Here is a 25,603-nt window from a genome sequence, read left to right as displayed (position 1 = left end):
GTGGAGTACAGTCAGGAGTTAAGAGTAAAAAATTAACCTTAAGCTAGAGAAGCTTTGCTGAGTCAAAGAGCAAAACACGGAAACAATAGATAATTTTGTGAATAATAATGGCAAACTACTAAAATTTTGTGATGCAGCCAAAGCAGTCGTGAGGGGAAATTTTCTGTCTCTAAACACTTCCATCAACAAAAGAAAGAACAGGTCAATTAATTGCGCATGCAATTAAAAAACCCTAAAAAGTCAACAAATTAAAAAACCCCAATTAAAGACCAAAATAGAAATCCTGAAAACCAAAGAAGAGATTATCAAAGAAATTAACAAAAATGAAAGCAAAAAAAAATCCCATTAACAAAGCTATCTTAAAAAAAAAGATAAACTGTTAGCTAATTTGATGAAAAAGAAGAAAACCAAGTGACCAAGATCAAAAATGAAGAAAGTGAATTCACAACAAATGAAGACAAAAAAGGACATATTGTTAGAAATCATTTTGCCCAACTCTATGCCAATAAAATAAAAAACTTAAATTTAATAAAGGAATATTTACAAAAGCACAAAATACTCCCAAATAACAGGAAAAAAAATTAGAAGGTATCTCAATCTCAGGAAAAGATATTGGAAAAAGTCATTAATGAACTCTAAAAGAAAACAGGGTCAGATGGATTTGCAAGTGAATGCTATCAAAAGTTCAAAGAAAAGTTAAATGCAATATTACGCAAACTGAAAAAAATAATGTATGTATCCTACCAAATTTCTTCTATGACACATAGATGGCTTTGATACCTAAACCAGGGAGAATCAAAATACAGAAAGAAAACTATTAACCAATAGCTCTAATGAACACTGATGCAAAAATTTTAAATGAAATATTAGTACAAAGGCTATCATAAAAAAATCAAAGGTTATGCACTATAACTAAGTTGAATTTATAACAGAAATGCAGCATTGGTTTAATGTTAGGAAAACTATAAACACAATTGATCATATTAATAACATCCATATGCTTGTATAAATAGTTGTAGAAAAAAGCTTTTGACAAAATACAATATCAATTTTTACTTTAAAAAAAAGTCACTAGGAAACAGAAATAAATGGACATTTCCTTAACATGGTAAATAGTATGTGTCTAAAACCAAGAGCCAGCATTTTATGTAATGGGGAAAAACCAGAATCCTTTCCAATAAGATCAAGAAGAAAGCAATGATATCAATTGTTACCACTTCTATTTAACATAACTCTAGAAATGTTATCAATAAGGATAAGAAAAAGAAGTTGGAATAAGCATAGGTAAAGAAGAAAAAAATTATCACTTTTGCAGTTGACATGATGATGTTGTACCCTAGAGAGCAACCAAAAATAATTGAAATAATGACTAACTTCAGCAAATGAGATAATTCCATTGTTATTCATTGAGAAAAAATTTGTTATAATTATTTTTTATTGGTAAATCTTTTTCATTTTTCTTCTACTTGTAATTCTCTTACCATTTTCATCATTAATTGACCTTTACTTACTTGGTTATCTTGCCAAATTTCCTTTTAAAAGGTTTTACTCTCCACTGCTGCTCTGTTTTACACGATGACATTGACTATAAGCACTCCTTATCCTTTTTCATAAGATTTTACACAAGTTCATATCCTGGCCTAGTTGCCTTTGCTAGGCATCTCTTCTCATTTAGCAAATAAGTCAGATATTTGTTTGATAAGATTCTTTTTTCCTTCTTTCTGATAATAGCCATTTTGGAGTGCTAGTTGTTAAACATTTACAATACCACTAATGGGTTTAAGGACTCCTCTTTAAGGGAATCCACAAGATCAAAACTATTTTCATAAAAATACTGAAATATTTTAATTTTTAATACAGTAAGTATCAGTAGATATAACCCATATAAACAAAGGTTTTTAGATATTTTAATTTAATTAATTTAATTTTGAGGGTGTAAAAAGGTTTAGAGAACAAAAAGTTTGAGAACTGCTATCTTAAAATATTATATAACTGTGAGTTATTGTTATTACTCTATAGCCAATCATAAGTATTTTTAATGACTGGATGAGATAATCAATTAAGTGGTTCTATGTGAAGACAAAAAGGAGAATAGGAGGAAGAGGCTATGTGAGATACACATTAAACTCCACAACTAGCATAGCATAGGTACTCAGTAAATATTTAATGCCAAGCTTAAAGGCTCTGTGATAGAACCTTAGGATTCAAGGTAAAACAGAACAATGTAAAATGCAAACTGCATAATCATTGGCCTTTTATAGCTGCTCCCAAAGGTTGTGTTTGTGGGTTTGAGATGGAAGGGGTTTGGACAAGGTAGACTATATGACATCACTTAACAAGGAGTTGGACTAGATGGAGTTGAAGTATACAATGCTATGATAATGTTGACAGGGACAAGGATGCCTGATATGTGTGTGGGGTTTTTTTTTTAAATACTGTGTATGACTCAAAAACCCTAGGTTCTGGTCCTACATCTCCAACTAATTAGATACACTTTGGGCTTCTTTTCTGAGTTTATGTTGACACTTTTCTTGGCTAAGTCCTTTGCTTGCCACCGCCTGACATCCCTTGATCCACTCTACCATTATATCCTGCACTTGCATTTCACCTTGTCTAAAAAACACAACCTTAGGATGATGAAGCAGAGTCTCAGAATAAGTGTTATATCGAAAATGTACTTGAATCTGTCTCTGAAAGACTATCTCATCACAATAGCAAACCTTACATAAAAAACTAAACCCTTACCATCCAAGGAAAAATGCCAAGCATTGACATAGAACACCAGGCAACTGGGGAAGTGATATACATATACATTACCTCTCTACCTGTTGCTTTTTTGTCAACTAGTATACCAGAAGAGTCAAACAGAGAAATGACTATGTATGGGAATTTTCTTCTCAGTAAATCCAAATGAGGGAACCACACCATTGTGAGTACCATAGTCTTACCTGGTGCTGGGTCTCACTCTGCAAATTATCCAAAATGCCTAAAGTCACCATAATCAGTGAACGGGATTGGAATACTCACAATCTGTAACAGCTCTTCCCCCTTTTAAAAATCATTGATAATATCTCTTCTGTAAGTTGAAGAAATGAAGGTTCAGTTCAATTAAGTTCAGCTGTGTCAGTTCGTTGCTTCCCCCACCCCCCCAAGCCTTGGGCTTTCACTCAGCCAGTTGCTATTTGTGTGGTGCTGCTACCCCTGACCATGGTGCTGATAGCTTCTAATAACTGAAGTAGCACCTTGGTATCGTTCTCCATAGAATTTGAAATCCTCTGAAACTGTGGAACAGCAAACACAGAGAGATGGCTTTAAAACATTTTTTAAAAATTGTGTTTGTACAAAGAAAACATGCATTAATCCTGGTTCTTCCACCAAAATTTAGCCAAACTTTAATAAAACCACAAACCCAATCTATGAGGATACAATTTTTCTAATGATCTTAAAGGATTTGCTGAAGTTTAAGTTTATAAGAATATAAAAATTGGGTATAAGTTGGTATGTAAAAACTCTATATTTTATTCAGATCTGTCTTGACCCTACAACTTTCTTCAATCTTTCAAGAATAATAGATGTTTTGTGAATTAGGGCTTCTTATTTGCTTAAAAAAGATTTTTCTCTCTCTTTCAAAGAGCCCTTAGCTCACAGAGATTTAATGAACAATTTCTTTTTATTCCCTTCATTACATATTAAATTGTATTTTTTATTAAGAATTTAACCAACCATAAATAAAATTAGTATTTTCTTATGCAAAGTAAAATAGAACACACAAAACTGTAAATCTCTTATGTACAGTTTGCTTTTCCTTTCAAGTATGTAATAAATTAAACACATAACTTATAAAGCTGCTTTTCCTTTTTGTGTTTTCTTCTATTTGCTTTTGCTCATTTTAAAGACTTTCAATCTCTTTTTCCCTCTCCCCCCCCTTTTCCCTTTTTTCCTCCCTTTCCTTTTTTTGGCCAACCTTATTGACTTTCTCCCTCCAAAAAGGGTGGGGGGGAAAAAGGGAAAGCAAAACCCTTATAACAAATATGCATAGTAAAGCAATGCTAATTCCTACATTGGCCTTGTCCAAAAATTTCTATCTCATTCTCAGGAGGTGGATAGTGAGTGTCAGCACCTGGAATTATGGTTGTTCATTTCATTAATCACAATCCTCAAGTCTTTGAACATTATTTTTCTTTACAATGCTATTGTATCATATGAACAAATTCACCTTTTATATATCCATAACCTATCACAAGAGTTCATAGACATTAACACAGACCTTTCTTAACCTTATGTCTTTCCAGGATGAAGGACTCTAATAAGTTGCTTGTGGTTTTATACTCTGTTGTCAGCTGAACTGACCTGGCCTGAGGATGGCCAGAGCCAAACAAAGCAGGCTAAAGACAGGAGAGTCAGAAATCAAACAGAAGTTTAATTTCAAAGTGAGGGAAATAGCTTGCAAGTAAGGAGGCAAATTAGACACATGTGTCAGGGCCCTGCCCCTCATTGGGGTACCCAAGTCAGTGTGGGTAGATCTCAATACTCATACCAATGGCTATGCAGCAAGCTGTAGCCCTGACAGTGAGAGGTAACTGCAACAATGAGACAAGTTTGATTCATATTGGGGCTTCATGACTGAAATATGGGTACTTATCCAAGCTTGTCCAGTGCTTGTCAGAGCTCAGAGAACATCTGATGTTGGTCAAAGCAATGCAATAATTATGTGACTTTGCCGGAGAGTAAGATCGTCCAGATAGTGAATACAAAAGATTGTTGTTGTGCCAAGCTCAGGCCACAACTTGTTTGCTGGGCCTTAGCTCTGGAAAATAGAGCTTCTCCTAATATCTTGACACCATGGATAACCCGAATATTTGAATTATGGTAGTGAGATGTTTTGTTTTATTTCCATGCCTTACCAAAAGATATATAGGATTTGGGATCAATGTCTTCAAGCAGCATTTACCATAACTCTTTGGTCCTTTCCTTGGGTCACATCAGAGAGCAGTTATCCTATTGTTAGAGTTTAATTATTTTCCCCTCTAAGATCAGTATCTAGTACTATGAAGATCTCTTATATACACTCCCTTTTCTCCTCTGATACTGCCTCCATCCTGATTCAGGCTTTCATCATCTTATGCCTGCACTATTGCAATAACCTGCTAGTTGGTATCACAGCCTTATGTATTACCTTCCCACTCCAGTAGTTCTTCCATAAATCTGACAAATTAGTCTTCCTTATATATAGGTCTGACCATGCCACCTTCCCTTCACAGTCCATTCAGTGAAGTCCAGTTAAGTCCTTATTGCCTCCAGGATCAAATATAAAATCCTCTGTTTTGTTTTAAAAGCCCCTTAAAGCCTTTTTTACTTTCCTGGTCTTCTTGTGTCTTACTCTTCTCCAACTATTCTGTGATCTAGTGACGCTGGGCTTCTAGCTATTCTTTGAAGAAGACACTCCATCTCCGAACTCCATACACTTATGAATTTTCACTGGCTGTCCCCCGTACCTGGAACTAATCCTCTCTCCTCTCATTTGTGCCTCTTAGCTTCCCTAGTTTCCTTCAAGTCCCAGCTAAAGACCTACTTTCTTTAAGGAATCTTTCCCAGGGGCAGCTAGGTGGCATAGTAGCTAGAGTACCCGTCCTGGAGTCATGGAGACCTGAGTTCAAATATGGCCTCAGACACTTGACACTTACTAGCTGTGTGACCCTGGGCAAGTCACTTAACCTTATTGCTAGCCCTAAAAGAAAATTGAAAAAGAAATCTTTCCCAGTCTTCAATCTTAGCGCCTTTCCTCTGAGATTACCTCCAATTTATCCTGTATACACATCTTTTTTTGCACAGTCATTTACATTTTGCTTCTTTTATTAGACTTGAACTCCATGAGAGCAGGAACTGGTTTTTTGGGGGGGTTTGCCTTTCTTTGTCTCTCTAGTCCTTAGCATAGTGACTAGCACATAGTGGGTGCTTAATAAATGCTTGTTGACTAACCAACTCACTTACCCACTTTAAAACTCGACTTCCATCTTTCTGTCCATTCACAACCCTATATTCTCTTGAAATTTATTCTCCATGATTTGGCATCTCTATGGCTGCTTGGAGATTTCACTGTTCACTCTTTCCTCAAGATAATTTATAAAAATATCAGGTGTCAAATTTTAGCCTTGAGTCCTGGGTACCCTAGCATTTTTCACCTTTCCATTCTAAGATATATCCCCCCCCCCCAATCTTTTGTTTCCTGTCTCTGAACTAGTTCCTATCTGTTGAGGTGGCAAGGTGTGTTGCAGGGTTGTCTCAAAAGAGTTCACAGACTCAGACCATTTCCAACCCAAGCAAAAGCATTTATTGAGGATTACACTCTTAGTAGAACTGTGCATTTGGCTACCCAAAATGCATACAGAAAAGCCCACGAGAGGAGTATTAATGTATGATAATGATAGTATAATTAGCCTCTCTACGTCATAAGTTCACCTAAAGAAGTTTTTGCTATTACTTCACAGGCATCCACTTAGGGAAAATCTCTTCTATTGTTTTGTGGTCAAACATCCTGCTCAGTATCCTGTTGGTGCTGCTTTCTTATTGGCTGGCTTTTGTGGTATGTCTAAGGCCAGAAGGTTTGGTTTAGGTCTATGTCTAAAACTAGATCCATGTGGTTGAGGTTATGGACATGCTTGCTGTTCTAGTGAAGCTTATGAGGAAGTTGGGATGGTGGGGCTTGGGGGGGATCCTCGTTGTCTAGCAACTGCTGCTGAAACAATTGTTGCCAACAGCACAGTTGTTGCTAACATTGCTACTCCCATTACTGTCCACCATTTTTTAAAACCTTGCCTGTGATTTCATTGGTGTAGAAAATTCTATCAGTACAAATTGGCATCTTAGATGCCAATATTTCTGTATATTTCAACATATACAGAAATAAATATAAGGTAAATAGGAGAGAACACTAAGGGGGTGAGGAAGAGGATGAGGGAAGATTTCATAGAGGAAACTTGGGCAAAGGACAGGGATTCCGGGAGGTTGAGTTATGGAGAGAGTGCATTCCATGCACGGGGTTACATGCCTGCTGTGTGAATGCACTGTGAATGGGAAAATGCACTCATATGGCTCGAAATTTGGAGTACTGAGTTTGGAGAAACAGCTGGAATCCACTTTGATTTGAATGTAGAGTATATGAAGAGTAATATAAGAAAAAAAATCAGGAAGGAGGAACTCCTTGACAGTAGGGACTGTTTTTGGCCTTTCTTTGTATCCTTAGCACTTAGCATGGTGCCTGGTGCTGAGGAATTTGTGTTTTATTCTAAGTGTTTTATGAGGAGAGTGGCAAAATGAGACCTGCTTAAGGAAGATTATTTTGCCCACTATTTGGAGTTTTTTACATGGCTTCTCCTTATCCCTCAAGATTGAGTAGTTGGACGTTAATTTCTCCTCATGGGAAAAGATTCTAAAGCTCCGCCCCTCCCCTCGCTGGCCCCGCCCCGAGAGGTTTTTCCCCGCCCTTTATGGGCCCTATTGGTTCTCTCCGCCCTTTGAAGCCCAGCCTCTAAGCGAGGCGGGTTTGTAGCCCTGATAGGAACCAAACTCTGGACAGTGAAATGCACAAAGATGCGCTGAGACGCGGTTGTCATGGAGAAAACCTAGCACTGTTTGATGTGGGGGGGAGGGGTGCGAAGCGGACCTCCGCCCGTGATTGGCGGCGAGATTGCTCCGCGTCCCTTCCCGAAGCTGAGCTTCGCTTCTGGCGTGGCGGACCTCAGGCTTGGGAGATCGAGCCGGCGCTGAAAGGTGTTGCCAAATGGCCACTACCTGGCACTGGAGATTGAGGCGGAGTGAGAATGGAGGGGGGGCAGAGGAGGAGGGAGAGTAGGAAAACAGAAGCGTCTCAGCCCGCGTCATTCTGGGAGTTGTAGTCCCAGGAGATTGTCTAAGCGCAAGCGTACTTTCGAGCATTGTCAGGTAATGCGCGCGCAGGCTTGACGCCATAATTGGTTCTGCGTCCAAACCCTCTCTTATTGGAGGTTAGGCCAATCCCCGACTTAGTCCCAGGTACTTAGCGAGCCAGTCAGCAGCTCCTGCCTCGCTGTGGACCGCAGCCGGCCTGATGGGGCGGGGAGGGGGCATGTTATCCCCTCCATTCCCGACCCCTGAGAAAGAGATAATGTGTGAGTGTCAGACGATAGCTCTGGTGTGAGTATGTGTTTGTGTTGGGTACACAGATACTATCAGATTTACTGTATATTCGCATTCCAGCAGAATAAGCACCACCAGAATAAGAGTAAGGTTTCCTTGTCTGTACCTCCAACTCCTAGCACAGTGTCCTGCATTTAGTAAATGCTTATTGAATTTAATCGAAGTGTTTGTTGAATGAATGAATTTCATCAGGTGCTCATTTGGATGCCCGACTTTGTGGCTATCTCTGAAGTGTCAAGCAGGACTCATACTATGACTGAGGTTGCTAGGTTCTGTATGCTGACTATCATTTTCTCTCTGTCCACAGCATCGAAGTACAGAGTCTACAGGTTTCCAGCCCAGAGTACCAGAGGAAGGATTTCCTAATGAAGAAGTAGAGATTTCAGCTCCACAGTGAAGGTCCTGGAGAACCACTGAGCCCCCAAGCTCTGGGAATCAAAAATTCAAGCCAGGAGGAGCATGCATTCCCAACCTCTGAGACCTTTGCCCAGAGTTTCCAAAAATGTTGAGTAAGGTCGTTGAAGTGACCGGTGCTGAAACGATTCCTGACCAATCTGCTTGGGTAAACAGGATTGGAGTGAAAGTAGAATATCCAGAAACTAGCTTTGGAAAATCTCACCCAAATGCTTCAGGAGACAGGTGAGAATTCCTGACTGGGGGGCCAAAGGGTCAGTTGGCCAGAGAGGAGTTTGTGTCCTAGACCAGTTGCCTTTTGAGTACAGAAAAGTGCAACATCCTTTGGTGTGGAATGACCTTTTCTCCTAGAAAATTTGATTAGTGAGATGGGTACCTATGTCCCCTGATAGGGCTAACTGCACTCCCGTTCTTTAGTTAACACAAAGGATGATTCTGAGGAAGAGTCAAAGGCAGGGGGTATTCTAGTATTGTAATTAGCAGGGCTTATTATGTAGTAGATTGTGAATTTGTTAACAGAAGCATTCATCAAAATGCTTGGATTTAGTTGGTGTTTTCAAGTAAGCAGCATATAAAAAAAAGCCACCTGAACAACACCTCAGCTGATCTGGTTATGTTGAAAGGTGTTTTTGATTGGGACTAGAAGCTGTGGTTGTTAAGATGTAGGACGTTTGATAGCGTTTGGGCCCAGAAGAGTACTTACAGACCTTCACTCTGATCTGGGGTAGCCAGGTGTTGCTGTGGATAGAGAGCTGGGCCTAGAATCAGGAAGACCTGAGTTCATATTTGGCCCCAGACACTTACTACCTGAGTGAGGCAAGGCAAAGTCATGTAACCTCTGTTTGCCTCAGTTTCCTCATATGTAAAATTGGGATAAAAATAGACCTACCTCCCAGTGTTGTTATGAGTATCAAATGAAATAATTATAAATCACTTAACACAGGTCCTGGCATATAGTAATAGATATAAATGTTAGATATTAATATTATATGGGATTACTGGGATGAGGTTGCTCTTAAGTTCTCTTTGACTTTCATCTTTCTTCATAATGTTGGAACAGGGGGCACACCTCTCTGTCCTTTGCTGCACAATGAATGTGGGAAACAAGGCAGGATCTTCCTAATGATTCTTTTCTGTTTTGTAGCTTTGCCTTTTTAGGAATCTGCCCTTCACAAGAGGGCAGCACTGAGAGGGAAGGAATGACTTCTGGGCTCTTGACTACCAGATCCCAGGTAGGTTGATATTTCAGGACAAAGAAGAGTTCATCTCTCCAGTTTTGTAGTGGAAACATTTCCTTTCCTCTTCTTAGATCTTTTCTTCCCAGAAAGTCCAGGCCAGAGACTGAGTCCCAGATGTTTTCACCTAGGAGACTGGGAGTGTTCTCAGGGTCCCTCTTTTCTCTGCCCGATATTCATTCAGTCCATTTAGCAGGATGTTCTAATCTACTGAGTTTAGGGCTGTGAACAAGACAAAAGAAGTAGAAAACACCATCCTTGTTCTCAAGGATCATACATTTTCCCTGAGAAGACAAAATATGCTCATGAAACAATGACTATAATTTTACCATAGGTAAAAATTAAATAATATAAGGAAGTACACGAGGACCAGGTCAAAGCAAATGGTGTAGACAGTGTCATAAAAATTGAGAGAAGAAAAAGGTCAATGTGGCTAGAAAGGGCAAGGAAGGCTTTCTGAAAGAGATGAGATTTCAGTTGGACTTGAGAATAGATAGAATTTATATTGTTAGAAAATGGCAGAGGGAATTCCAGGCAGAGAGAATCAGATTGAAGGCCAGATTTGAATTTAGGGAGATTAGTATTCTGGACTTCAGACCCAGCACTCTATCTGCTGTGTCACCTAGGTGCCCCCAGCTTACTCTATAATAGGTAGAAATTGTGTTGACAGAGGAGAATAAAATAAATCAGAGGAGAGATCACTCACCTGAATTAGAGTTGAGGGACAGGAAAAGACTTCATGGGGAGGTAGCATAGAATTTGGCCTTGAAGGAAGGAAGATACTTCCTGCTAGAGATGGATTAAAAGTTAAAAACCTACCAGAAATATTGACCCAGTTGACCAAGGCTGCCTGTTCTGCTCTTGGACAGCTCTGATCGTTAATTTTTTCCTTACATCAAGCCTAAATCTAATTCTCTGCTTCTTCTATCCATTGCTACAAATTCTCTCGTCTGAAATCAAGCAGAGAAAGTCTAGTCGCTTTTCCACGTGACAGATTGTCAAATACCTGAAGACAGATACTCTGCTTCCATATAAATCTTCTTTACCTAAACATCCTCAGTTCCTTCAACTAGTTATGATCTGGCATGTTTTCTGGTTTTCTCACCATCCTAGTCGACCTCTCATGAGTGAATTCCTGTCTTCTCATTGTCCTATATATGCCCACAAACTGATGAAATAAAGATCATGCTCTTGCTGATATCGTAGTAAAGAGGGTCTACATTTTAGATCCAAATTTACTGTTTATTTTAAGAAATGATATGTTTGCCCCACCCTACACCATCTTCTCTTCTCTGCCTTCTGAAACGTTCCTTATAAGGCCCAGATGAAATGCTACCTCTTCCACAAAGCCTTCATTGATATACAACTGGAATGCTCTCTCTCTGGTCTTGCATACTTGCCATTATACAGGCCTTTTCATACTTTATTCTGTTAAGCACTATGTTTACTCTCTATTAGATAGTACTGCATATTTGTATGTGTCACATACACTTCTAGTTTAGAAACTTCTTGAGGAGAAGGAGAGGGATAGTGACTAGATCTGTGTTTTCATTTGTGTAGGGAACTCCCAGGTGAGGATACTCTCCTACCAGTGAAAGTTGTCACCTTCTCTGTAACTTATAGTCTTAGAGGGTTGCCTAGTACACTGAGAAGTTAAGTGACTTACTCAAGGTCTCACAGCTACTATATGTCAAAGACAGGACTTGAGCTTAGTTCTTTCTTGCCTCTTTTTAGAATGTAATAGGTTTCTCACATAGGCACACTCTAGTCACTCAGAGAATACCTTTTCACTGTGGGTAGTCTCATTCAGGCCTGGGGAATTCCTTCTATCAACGACATACATGTAAGATACAGCCTCTTTGGTGGCCTAACCCCAGTCCCTTGAGAATGGTCCCTGCATCACACAGTGCCTTGATTGGTTATCCAATGAATAGTAGGTGCAACTTGTTTTATGGTCTATAGGGTCTAGATCCTATCAGCTCTAGGTCCTTGTGAATTTGGGAGATGAACGCTAGTAACTACCCTATAGTCTACCATTGGCATCAGCCAGAACAGCACATGAGGTGCCATTGGATTGAGTGTATTGGCCTGACGGAGCTGGAGAAGGCAGGTGATTCTTTATGATGACAGCACCTCATATAACAACACTGGCAACAGATGCTGGAATTCAGTTTGAAGAGTTGCGTTTTTGAGTAGAAGGAACGATTTTTGCACACGAAAAGCCCAAGCCAATTATAGTTCCCATAGAAGCTTTATGAGCCTGTTGCTCAGCTTCTTAAACTGTGATCCAGAAATCCAAATTCCATTGTCAGATGCTATCTTTTTAAGCAGCTGTTTGCTTCCGAAATCTGCTGTTCTTATCTCTCACCTTGAATAGGCAGCAGTGATGAAAACATCATCCATGTCAGGATGATCTTCAGTTTCTCACCAAGACTTTGTAATCTTTGGCAAAAAACCTTTTGGGTTCCTTTTAGCAGTTTTTTTTTATGTCTATGTAAATCACTTGAAGTAGATATTAGTCCTGTATTTTGGTAGCTGTAGGGAGGTTCTGTTGTCATGTTTTGGAAGTATACCCTAGTGAGACAGCAGACCTCTGTATTTTTGTTTTCAAGAATATAAATAACTCCTAGACTAGTGCATGGGCCCATATACCTCGATTTTCTGGATATTTTTGAAACACATAAAATTAAGTCAAAGTGAGTAGCAGTTCAAGCAGTCATTGGTCATCAGTACATTGTTCTGTGAAGTCTTCCGTTGTCCCTGAAGCCAGGTGAGTCTCTCCTCTGGACTCGCCTGCCCTTACCATCTATTTCACACAGTTTAGTGGTTAATTCTGTGTATAGTGTTCTATTCTCCAATTTTGTCCTATGTATATTTTTCTCTCAGGCAAAACTTTATGTTTTCAAGGACAATTGACCATGTCTTATACATGTTTAGTGTCACCAGCATAGGACATAATAGGAAATAAATAATTTGGTTGGCTTAGATCCCTAAACTTTATCCGAACATATAACCCTGTCTGTTCCCTCTGATGCTGAGTCTTCTCAGTATTGTTAATGGATGGCCCCAGGTTGAGATGAAATGTTTTTGGCATTTTAGGAATCATTGACATTCAAGGATGTAGCTGTGGACTTTACCCAGGAGGAATGGGGGAAACTGGACTCTGGTCAGAGATACCTGTATAGGGATGTAATGCTGGAGAACTACAGGAACCTGGTCTCACTGGGTAAGAGTAGGTTTCTTGTGTGACTCGGGGTCAGTCTGCCTATTAGAATATCTTTGTTTTCTCAGATATTAAATGTGTGTGTGTGTGTGTATAGATGGAGGTGTGAGGGAAAGGACTCTGAAGTGTTTATTTGTATTGTTACTTGGAATTAAGTGATCAAAAAATCCTAATCCCTTTTGAGATTACCTTTTGGGTGCAAGAACAGGGTGTTTCTACTCTCTCTTTCCATTTGAGAGGTCTACACTTTGTAAAGTCTGAAATGGATATCTTTGATATTGCCATGATCTCATCCTTCAATGTCCCTGAAGAAGAAAGGATTTGGATTTTTATAGGATGATTCTTTGTCTCCTGCACAAATACCCAAATTCTTTGTTTTTCCATATAAACAGGGCATCAGGGTTCAAAACCATATGTGATTTCCCAGTTGGAACAAGGACAAGAGCCTTGGATAGTAGAGAGAGAAATCTCAAGGGGTAACTGCAAAGGTGAGTGAGGGAAAAAACTACACTGGAGTCATTGTAAGTAACTTTTATGAGGGTTTGTAATATCAAACTATTCATGTAGTAGTTTTCCTCCAAGCCTCCCTGGCCTATAAAGAAAACTGAGGTCATTTGGTGTGAACTCCCTCAAGCATCTCAATATGTTATAAATTTTTGTAGTCTTAGAGTTGAATTAGACATAAAATGTAATTTAATCTAAACCCTCACCAAATGCGGAAATCCTAAAAGCCAAAGAACATCACAACCAAATAGAAAACTGTGGTACTATGTATTTGAGTCTGTAAGGATTCAAACAAATTTCTAAACCCATTTCCTGTCTGAGGAATAATTTTGATTATTTTAGGTTCAGGTATATGGGGAGAGATGGTGGTTTGTTACCTTCTTGACAAATGTGAAGCCTCTACTTGAACATTTCCAGAGACAGGAATTTCTTAACTTTCTGAGGTAGCCTGTTACATTTTGGAAGGATTATAAATCATAAAGCTGTATGGGTTATGTTAGTGGCATTTAATCAACCCCCTCATTTTACAAATGAGGAATGGGGTTCAGGTAGATTAAGTGACTTACCCAAGGCTGCATAGATGGAGTGAGCAGATGTGGGTTTTGAAATGTGGGGACCGCTAACTTCGAAGTCAATGCCCTTTCCAGTGTACCAGTTGTAATTTTTAATGAAGTCTTTTTTAGGTTCATCTGAAATTAGCCTTTTGATAGATTCTTGCTATTCATTCATCCTAGCTGTGCCCTTTGGAGGGAAAAAAAACAGAAGGTGTACTCCTAGTTCTACATAACAGTCTTTAACCTATTTGAATGTTATGTTAATCATACATTTTCTTCCTTTTGTACACCTCTCCAGTTTGAAGGAAATAAGTGTCCCTCAACTTCTCTAAAGAACCGTGAACAAAGATGACACAGAGATAGGAAGGAAAAACTCACAAGTCAGATGGCAGATTCTGAGTCTGAAAAGACCTTGCTTTTAGAACATTTTGCTGAAATTTCACATGGTGACACAATTTAATAGTAACTAATGTAAGGTCTTAACACTTAAAAAGATCAACCTCACAAGTGCAGGATGGGACAGCATGGCTCCTTACCAGTTCACATGTTAAAAGATCTGCATTTTTTAGTACACCATAATCTCTGGGTGAGTCACCAATGTGATGTGGCAGCTAGAAAAATCTAATATTAAGAGTGGCATAATGACCAAGATTAGGGAAGGCCCCTTTATAGTCTTTCCCTGTCGGATGAGACTTGGAGTATTGTGTTCAGTTCTTCATACCGCATTTAAGGAACTGCACTAAAAACATCCATAGGAAGACAACCAAGACTGTCGTTAAGAAGCCTGGAGATTGGTTAAAGAAACTAGGTGTTTAGCCTAGAAGATCTGAGGAGTTAGGCAGTACATGGTAGCTATTTTAGAGCAGTCAAATGGCTGTTTGTGGAAAGAAGATTAGATTTATTCTGGTGAACCACAGAGGGCAAAGTAGAGCAGTGGATGGAGGGTGTGGGGAAGTAGATTTATGTTTTATGTAAGGAAGAGACTTCGTAATAATTGTCTTAAATTAGAGTGGGTAGACCCAGCAGGTGGAGTAAGTTTCCTCTCATAGGAAGTCTTCAAGTAAAGGCTTCACAACCACTTGTTTGGGCTACTGTAGAGGGGGGTCATTTTTCTGGTGTTTTATAAAGTACTTCAAAGGCCATGTCTATAAAAACGTCAGGGAATGCATTGAGATTTTTGATTCTGTGATCTTGAAAGCTCTTTATTTAATCAGCTCTGGATCCAATTCCCAGTATCCTCTCCCTGAGCCTGAATCTTTTGATTATTCCCTTTGTCGCTAGCATTCAATTCAATTCAATTTAATAAACATTTATTAAACAACCTAATAGTGATTGTAGTTTGTGTCTTTCTGTGTTCGTAGTTCCTTCCATTTTTTCTTACTCCTTTGACAAATTTCTCAAACTTGTACTTTGTACCCACTGCTCTAATTTTCTTCATTGCAGTCTGGTTTCTCTTTCTTCTCCCTCCCCTAACCTTGCCCCTCAAAACTTTACAAAAATAGTTCTTTGGATGTCACCTCTCACATCTTTCAGATTGACCCTTATAGCCTTTCCCTTTTTAAACCTTGTCTTTGGGAGTATCGATCATCCTTTCTTGATGCTCTCTTAACTTTCCCTTACTTAGGTGATGTACAATATCCTGGTCTTTTTTTTTTTTAACCTTCTACACAGTTTCTCTCCCTTTTGTCCTCCTCCTGGAACTGCTCCCTAGTTACAGGTGTTATTGAAGACTAACCTCAGAACTCGTCTTTTTTCTCTCTATAATCTCTCCTCCTGAAAGCTCATTCCTTCTGATGGCTTCAGTGCTGCTTTGTGTGGTGATAACTAACATCCTCATCCCTAGGCTTTGTAGTGCACCAGGCTTACCTTCCACCTACCCACTTGCCTTTCTACTTGAGCCTGAATTCATTTCCTCCTGGACTAACACCCCTTAGAATCTTATGCATTTTCTAGATGTTACCTTACCATTTCAAAAACTAGACTTATTGTCTTTCTCCCCAAATCTGCTTCTCTTTCTGATTTCACTGTTTTGTTTGTTGTACTGCTGCCTTTGTCTTCTCACTTAGTTTTCATATCCAATTTATTATTAGGTGCTACAGTTACAGTCTTCACAGTATCTCTTGCTTCCACCCCCTCCTCCCTGTTTCCAATACTATCATCTTTGTGAAGGTCCTCATTTCTACCAAACTGAACTATTTCAGTGATCTTCACCAAGTCTTCTGTCTCCATTATGTACCTCTTCAATCAATCCTTCACATGCCTGTCGGAATAAATTTTTTATTATTTCACTCCTTTGCTCAAAAATATTCGGTGGCACCCATTTGTCTTCTGAAAAAAAAATTTAATTCTTTTGCCTGGTATTTAAGACCTTACACATTCTGACACCACCCTGTTTTTCCAGCCTTAGCTCAGATTATTTCTATGTGTTCTGTGTTCCAAGCAAACCAGTTTGCTGTCTACTTCCCAAATATGCTATATGCCCTCCTGCCTCCATGCTTTTGTTCAGTCTGCTCTCTATGTTTGGAATGTCCACCCTCCCCCTATTTGCTTTTTGAATTCCTACTCATCTTTCAAAAAAGAAAAATACTGATACATTTTGTTTTGATACAGCATACACTTACCCATAAACTTCAAAACTACCTTTATAAAAGCTACGTTTATAAAGTACACTTCCTGAAAAACAATTAGTTTATGGATAGGTATCAAAAAGGGTTGGGGCGGGGGGAGTATGTGTCCTTTAAATTTGATGGTAGGATATTAACATTGACTATCATAATTGAGCAGAATTTTGTCCCCTCTTCATGTTGCATTTATTTACAATTGTCTTAGTCATTGTGTATATTGGTTTTTTTACTCTGCTTTCTCCATTCTTCATTACCTCTGAATCCTTCACATTCGTCATCTTAATGATCTAATAAAATGCTAGTATTACATTCTTCTAACATAATTTGTTAAGGCATTCCTCATTCGTTGAACACATATTTTGTTTCTAGCTTTTGGTTGTCACAGATAATGCTGCTATGAACGTTTTCATGCCTGTGGGGTACTTTTGTTTTTAATTGTCAATAACTTCCTTAGGATATAATCCCAGTAGTAGAATTTTTGGGTCAAAGGGCATGGGTACTATATGATTGGTGAGGTATTCTCCAGTTCTCACTCTGTAATTTGTGATCTATGAACAGTTTTTCTTTTTGCAAAATTGAAAATTGATTCACAGAATCGCTGAACTAATTTATAACTCTGTAATCCAGGAATTGAAATGTTTATCTTTCCACAGCCCTTTCAAAAATGAATTTTCCTGTTTTTAGTATCTTTGTTAACTGGATAGATGTGAAGTAATAATTCAGTGTAGTTTTCATTTTTTCAACTACTTAAAAACTTTTATTGGTATCAGTTTTTACATTAATTTCATTTCTGAATAGACTTCTCCCTCCTTTATCCAATGAGCCATCCCTTGTAAGAAAGAATAAAAAAAAAAGAGAAAAACAGTTTAGCGAAACTAACATATGCTTCAAGCTGAGGCTGATGGTATAAGTAATATTCTATAGCAGGTAGGTTTTGATTTTCATTTCTTTGATTATTTTTACAGTGATTTAGAGAATATTTTCAGATGATGATTGATAGTTTATATTTCTTTTTCTTCTCCCGTCACCACCAAAATGTTTATTCATGTCCTTTGACATGATGTGTTGCTGTCCTTATTGGGTAGTGACTCCTAACTTTGTATTTTTGTGTCACTTCTCTGTAGATTTTAGGTATTAGGCTTTTATTATAATTACTTTCTAAAATCATTTGTTTATTTATTTGCACATGAAACTGCAAATCTGTTATGTACAACTTGAATGAATTACTTAATGAAAACATTTTCCCAATCTATACCTTTTTTTTCTGATTCAGGCTGCATTGATTTTATTTGTGCACAAACTTTGAACCTCACAACAACCCAGTAAGGCAAGTGCTACAAATATTATTATCCCCATTTTACCTGAGACTCAGAGAGGGTAAGGGATTTGCTTATAGTTACACAGCTAGTAGGTGTCAGAAGCAGGATTTGAACCTAGGTCATCCTGATTCCAAGTCTAGCTCTCTATCCACAGTTACATGGCCATATATGTATGATTGTGAATTCCCCTCAACTATAACTGAGAAATATATAACCTTTAATTCTCCTTTGATTTTTAAAGGTGTGATTTTATATTCATGGTTTTTCTTCCACATGGAATTTATTATGGCATAAGATTCAAAATATCAAAAAAGGGTTTGCCCTGCCTGGAAGGCCCTTCCCCTTTGCCTATAATATTCAGCCTCATTCATGATACTATCTGTCAGACTTCACTCAAGAAAAAGGTATATCCTATTTCTCCCTCTCTAGTCATGGCCCCAAAGTTGTGGAGTAGCTTGGACCCTCAGAAAATTAAAAAAAAAAAAAAAGAACAGCCTTATTCATTTTGTTGACTAATGTGTCCAGGAATAATCTCAACCTCACAAGTTCCCTGTCTATATAAGCTTAAACTCCATGAGCACCCCATTTTATCTCTCTTATCTCCATCACTGACTGTCTATATTCTACATCTTATGAGATTTTTCTAGGGCTTTCCTTCTATAGCCAACTGATTTTGCTGATGCATCATATAGCATAACATCACAACATAACCTACTACAAATTTAGATTAGAGAATATCACATGGATCTTTATTGTTTTTTGTCACCTCCTTGAAGAATTCACAGATTTTCCTGGTGTTTACTTTCTTCTTCAGATCTTGTGTAGCACTTTGTTTTATGATTCTGCTGTACCTTGTTTTGAAATATATTTTAATTTTTGTTCTTCTAGTAGACTGTAAGCCCCATGAGGGGAGAAATTTGCTGTTACCTAAACTTCTTTCTCCTCTAACACCTACCACAATGCTCTGCACAAAGTAGGATACATGCTTATTGAATGAATGAACGTACCTAACATAACATAACTAAATACGGCACTCTCCCTTGAGCCCTTTATTATATCCCAATATTCCTCTGCCTTTTGTTTAAATTACTTAGTTTAGTACTTCAATGGCTTTGAATCTATAGATTCCTTCATAGAAGGGCTAATCAACAAACTAGACCTCCAGGCTTTTTGTTTTTGTTATGTGAATGACAGGGTAGCACTCAGTCTATCCATCAGTTGTTTTTGAAATGTGACTGATTTGCTTAATTTTCTAACTTGTATCTCTGGAAATCTTTTATGCCACTTCTTGTATGTAATTCCTCATTGGCAGTATGCTTTCATATACTTATTTATACCCATTGCCCTGGGTGTCACCCCAAATTTAGATTCTTTAGAGATTGTGGTATTCTGTTATTTCTAGCCATACAGCCCCATTGGGTGACTATTGGTGTTAAATTATGTGTTTTGGTGTCAGGAACAGCTTGGAATTGTCGAAGCACATTTTCCCCAAGTGCAATCCGGCTTGCTCTCTTTCTCCTATTCAATTCTGGACCTCGTTCATTGTCCATCTGCAGTTTTTGTCCAAGGTAATGTGTCTGAAAGACTAACTCCACCTGAAGACACAAAGAGAGACAATTCAATGAGGAAGAAAGGTGGGAGTCGTTTATAGAAACTAATGTGGATACACAGGACATTCATCGACCAACTTGGATATTTTAAAGATGTGCCAAAGGTGGAAGCAAAAGCAGGTAATGGAGGATGAATACAGAAGCCTGGCTTGGTCCTGAAAGAATGGCTTCAGGTGTGTTAAAACTCATGGTGAGCTGAAGTTGGTGAAGAAATCCTGACAATAAAATGGATATGTAACTATATTGAGGAAAAAGAAGAAGAGCAAAGAAGGGAAAGGACCACAGTTCAGGGTGGAGATGATGGTAACTAGTAAATGGACTAAAAAATATAAATAAGTAATTCTAACAAGGAGGCATGAAGTTCAGGGATAGGGAAGATCAGTATGCTGAAGGAGTCAAAGAAAACTTTTATTTTGAAAATGAGAGTAATACATAAATTTGGTCCCTGAAGAGTTTTAAACATTTGAATACAGTGAGTAGAAAGTTAGGAGTCTGTTGGGCATTTGAAAGAAACAAACTTCACTCTGCCTTTTAACTTTATGTCTGCTAGAGATACTTTTTTATAGTTTATGCAAACAATTTTGGGAAGAACTATTAGACTGACAGAGTTTACTCTTTTACCAACCAAACTCTGATTACAGTTTTCAGTCAGTAGCAGAAAATAATGAAGTAAAATCAAAAGTAGTTAGGCTAGATCACAGCTACTACTAAATATAGGAAATAAAAGCTATTACTAAATATAAGAAATATGTACAGAGTATGCAGTTCTTAGGTATGGTTTTGTGGTATCTTTCAAAATTGTTCATCACAGTATTAATGGGAACACTGGTGATAACATATAATAAAAAGTTTGGGTCATCGGTTTGAAGTCACAAGGAATAATAGTAATAGCTAACATTTATATAGCATTTACTATGTGTATGCACCGTAGTAAATACTTTTCAATTATCACCACAACCCAGTAAGGTAGATGCTGTTATTATCTCCATTTTACAGATGAGGAAACAGGTTAAGTGACTTGCCCAGAGTCACACAACTAGTAAGTGATTGAGGCTAGATTTACCTTCAGTACAATTTCATATTAACCTCAGTTATTTAATTGGTGGGATCCCCTAGCTCTATGCTTGACTTTGTGTTGTTTAAAATTTTTGTCAAACATGGATTAAAAGCATATTTTAATTAAGCAACACAAAGTCAAGCATAGACTTCTGAGGTACTCTATTAGATACTGTCTTTCAAACATTAATGATCATTTTTTGGGTATAGCCAGGCCACTAGTTCCAAATATTTCTAATGGTACTGTCTCACCTAAATCTCTCCATGTTTTCTACAAGAGAAACATGGTAGATTTTATTAAATGCTTTGCCAGATTCTGTGTAAATCCTGTCTACAGCATTTCCATGACCTAGTAGTTTAGTGAATCTGTCAAGAAAGGAAATAAGGTTAGATTGTATGATCTACTCTTGATTTTTTTTTCTTTTTGGTGAGGCAGTCGAGGTTAAGTGACTTGCCCAGGGTCACAAAGCTGGTTAAGTGTCAAGTGTCTGAGGCCAGATTTGAACTCAAGACCTCCTGACTCCAAGGCCAGAGCTCTATCCACTGCAGCACTGAGCTGCCCCCTGATCTAATCATGATTAAGTCATGCTGGTTATTTGTGAACATTTCTTCTATTTCTAGATATTCACACACCAGATATTTAATAATACACTCTAGAATTTTGCCAAGAAATTGAAGTCAACTCAATCCCAAAAGTAATTTGTTTAAGATTTAATAGTTTAAAACTGCACTAAAATTTTTAAGATACTGTATTTTACAGACTTCATTCTCTTCTCTTTTTTGAAAATTAGTGTAACATTTTTTCTTCTTTGGTCTTGACATACCTCTTATTTTCTACAAATGGCTCAGCGATTACTTTGGCCAATTCTTTCAGTACTTAAGGTTGTAGTTCATTTGAGCTAGGTGACTTGAATTTATCAAGGAAGGCTACATGCTCTTTATCTTTCATTTATATTCTGTATCATTTCCTATTAGCCATTTTCATTCTTTCCAGTCCCAAGGTCATTCTTTTTGGCAGAAAAAAGTAGAGGCAAAATAAAAACTGAGCAGTCATCTGTTAACTATTCTACTCCAAAGTCCTCTCATCTTTGACCTGATCTAGCTTAAAAAAAAGCATTAAAAAAAAACCAAACCCTTTTTATTGTCCTCAGTTTTCTTCACCAGCTTGAATTAATTTTTGGTTTTAGAATTTCTGACTTCGCGGTACCCTGCTTCACTTTTGTGTTTGTCTTGTTCCCTGTTGTTGCTTCCATCTTCTGTTCGTAGCTTAAAAAAAAATCTGAGTTGGTTGTTTAATTCTTTGTATATCCACATCTCTTCAAATAAAGCTTTTTTTCCCTCCTTATTGGAATTCTTTATTGTAATTCCTTCATGTCTTTCAGAATTTCACTTTTTCACAGGTTCTCATGCCTTACAGGACTGTTCTCCCCTATAGAATTTTAGTCAATAGAATCCTACCTATTAACCTTTTAAAACCTCCTCTTCTAATAGGAAACAGCTTTTGTAGGTCCACACTTGTCAAAGATCTAAGGCTGGCCAAAGGTCTGGGAATTTGGAAGTTATAAATAAAAAAGAGGAAGTCAGGTGTGAATGGTTAAAATAAGTCTCAGCAGTCAGAATAGATAAATGCATAAAATCTAGTAATCTCAGGAGAGTAAAACTAGAGATAAGAGGTGATGCAGATAATGGGATACCCAATATTTTGCCCTCTAAACCCTTTAAGGTCCTGCTGAATGAAGACAACCGGGAACCTATAGCAGTGTGTAGGAAGTGACAATAGAGGTAGATATAGGTAGAGATGGTATTATCATTGTGGCTACAGATGGTCCCTGATTATAATTAGAAAGAATAGGAGAGTTTGTACCGTAGGGCTATTGTCACAGACATGAAATTGTTACTGAAAAGGATTTATTTGGTAGCGGTGTGTGTATGATAAATTGGAAGGGTGCCATTACAATAATGGCATGGGATGATGAAGCTGTGGAGTTCCTAGATTGCCTGCCTCCCAGTATCCTGCTCTTCACTTTTGCCTATATTCCATCTATTTAGGCTATTCCAACAGACAGCCCTTCATAATTTGATCTTCCTTGATTGCCTTAATTGACTATGTTCTCCTTGCACAATAAATATGTATGTCTCTAACCACCAATGTTCTCTTCTAATTAATTTTTACCTATCCTTCTCATTTTCTCTCCAGTTACGAGGTCTTATTTGAAATTATTCAAAGCCACTTTTTTATGTTCATTATTATTTCTCTTTCCTATTCTTATGTTAGTAGTTTCATTTCTTCAGGCATGCTAGTTTTATATATCTTCCAGCATGAACAATAGGGCACAGTCGCATTTTTTCTTTCTTTCTTTCAGACTGGGGAACCAGGCCTGAAACCAAGGATCCAGTTCCCATACAGGGCATTTCTGAAGAAGGAACATCTCAGGAGGCAATGGAAAGATTCACAAAGGATGGTATCTGGTACTCTAAATCAGGAGAAACCTGGAAGTCTGATGATCATTTTGGAAAGCAGCCAAATAATGAAGAAGACTATCTGAGGCAAGTTACAGTTTCCCCAAAGAAAATTTTTCTTGGGAAGATAGATCCTGAGTGTTATGAATTTAGTCTAAATTCAATCCTTGTTACAGAACAGAGAGTTCCTACAAGAGAGAGAGACCTTGAATGTGATATATTTGGAAAAACTTTCAGGTGTAATTTGCATCTAATTGGACATCAGAAAATGTGTGTAGGGAAGACACCATATGAGTGTAATGAATGTGGAAAAGTTTTTAATAAAGGTGCCCTCCTCAGACAGCATCAAAGAATCCATACAGGAGAGAAACCTTATAAATGTAATGATTGTGGAAAAGCTTTCAGACTTCGTGGAAACCTTACTCAACACAGAAGGATTCATACAGGAGAGAAACCCTATAAGTGTAATGAATGTGGGAAAGCCTTTAGATTGCATGGACACCTTACTCAACATAAGAGAATTCATCCTGGAGAAAAAATCTATGAATGTAATGAATGTGGAAAGGCTTTCCATAGGGCTGCACTTCTACTGCAACATAAGAGAATCCATACTGGAGAGAAACCCTATAAATGTAATGATTGTGGAAAAGTTTTCAGTAATAGTGCCCTCCTCATGCAGCATCAGAGAATCCATACTGGAGAGAAACCCTATGAATGTAATGAATGTGGGAAAGCCTTCAGACTTAGAGGAAACCTTACTCAACATAAAAGAATCCATACAGGAGAAAAACCTTATAAATGTAATAATTGTGGGAAAGCTTTCAGTAAGGGTACACTACTTATGCAGCATCAGAGAGTCCATACTGGAGAAAAACCCTATGAATGTCATGAGTGTGGAAAAGCCTTCAGACTTCGTGGAAATCTTACACAACATAAAAGAATTCACACTGGAGAGAAACCCTATAAATGTAATAATTGTGGGAAAACCTTCAGTCAGAGTAAACACCTAACTCAACATCAGAGAATTCATACCGGAGAGAAGCCCTATGATGTAATGAATGTGGGAAGGCATTTTGTGATAGGTCATCCTTGACCAAACATCAGAGGATTCATACTGGAGAGAAACCTTATGAATGTAATGAGTGTGGGAAAGCTTTCAGTAGGGGTGCCCTCCTTACTCAACATCAGAGAGTCCATACTGGTGAGAAACCCTATAAATGTAATGATTGTGGGAAAGCATTTAGTAAGGGTGCACTCCTTAGGCAACATCAGAGAGTCCATACTGGAGAAAAACCATATAAGTGTAATGAATGTGGAAAAGCCTTTAGACTTCGTGGACACCTTACTCAACATAAGAGAATTCATACAGGAGAGAAGCCTTATGAATGTAATGAATGTGGGAAAACCTTCCGTCAAAGTACAGACTGTACTCAACATCAGAGAATCCATACCGGAGAGAGACCATATGCATGTAGCGAATGTGGGAAAGCATTTTGTGATAGGTCATCTTTGACTAAACATCAGAAGATTCACACTGGAGAAAAACCTTATGAATGTAATGAATGTGGAAAAGCTTTCATTCGAAGTTCATATCTTATTCAACATCATATAACTCATACTGGAGAGAAACCCTTTGAATGTAATGAATGTGGGAAAGCCTTCAGCCTGCATGCAAATCTTACTCGACATCAGAGAATTCATACTGGAGAGAAGCCCTATAAATGTATTCGTTGTGGAAATGCATTTAGACATAGTTCAGCCCTGATTAGACATCAGAGAGTTCACAATGGAAAATAATTCTGCGAATTTAGTAAATGTTGTAGACTTCTTTTAGATGTAGCCTTCATTCCCTATGGTCATGATATCATAGTTTGTCATTATGTGTGATTGTGTTGGTGTGTTTTGATGAAAAATATGCTTTTATTCACATTTCCTGATCCTCCCTCACCCATGTGCTTTCTTTCCTCGTGTGTGTGTGTGTGTTGTGTGTGTGTGTGTGTGTGTATATATAGATATATAGATATATAGATATCTATATACACATACACACACACACACACACACACACACACACACACACACACACACACACACTGTTGCCTACAGTGGAGCTTATATTAAAAAGAAATTCATGATCAATTTGCCAATAATTAATTCAGCCAACAAAATTTTAAGATATTAATCATTTTATATGAGTTTTGTTAAATTACCAATATTATGTTTTTATAAAGCTGCTTCTAAATATTTTTGCATTACTTTTCATGATAAAATACTAGTGATGTATGAATACCTAACAAGAGTTGATACCAAAAGAAGTTAGCTTTTTTACTTTAAATAAATTGGGCCATTTTTCTTAGAACTAACATTATACAAGACTCAGTGGAAAGTGTGCTTCTATAAATTTTCTAGTGAGACCCAATGAACTTCTA

At 37.8% G+C, this 25,603-nt stretch overlaps 1 protein-coding gene across 1 annotated transcript; it reads left to right on the top strand.

Moving 5' to 3' along the window:
- Nucleotides 1–7,544: 7,544 nt before the first annotated feature.
- Nucleotides 7,545–25,229, top strand: LOC110207381 (uncharacterized). Its single transcript, XM_078150106.1, is given in 7 exon segments — nt 7,545–7,770; nt 8,483–8,814; nt 9,734–9,821; nt 12,924–13,050; nt 13,440–13,535; nt 23,078–24,220; nt 24,223–25,229. Coding segments are annotated over 6 exon segments (2,340 nt in total). The 5' UTR covers nt 7,545–7,770; nt 8,483–8,677; the 3' UTR covers nt 24,972–25,229.
- The last annotated feature ends 374 nt before the right edge of the window (nt 25,230–25,603 follow it).

This window comes from Phascolarctos cinereus, unplaced genomic scaffold, assembly GCF_003287225.1.
Source record: "Phascolarctos cinereus isolate Bilbo 61053 unplaced genomic scaffold, phaCin_HiC Scaffold_2;HRSCAF=192, whole genome shotgun sequence".
Taxonomy (NCBI): Eukaryota; Metazoa; Chordata; class Mammalia; order Diprotodontia; family Phascolarctidae; genus Phascolarctos; species Phascolarctos cinereus.
The sequence above is the reverse complement of the archived record's forward strand: the minus strand, read 5'-3'. Positions and strand labels throughout refer to the sequence as shown.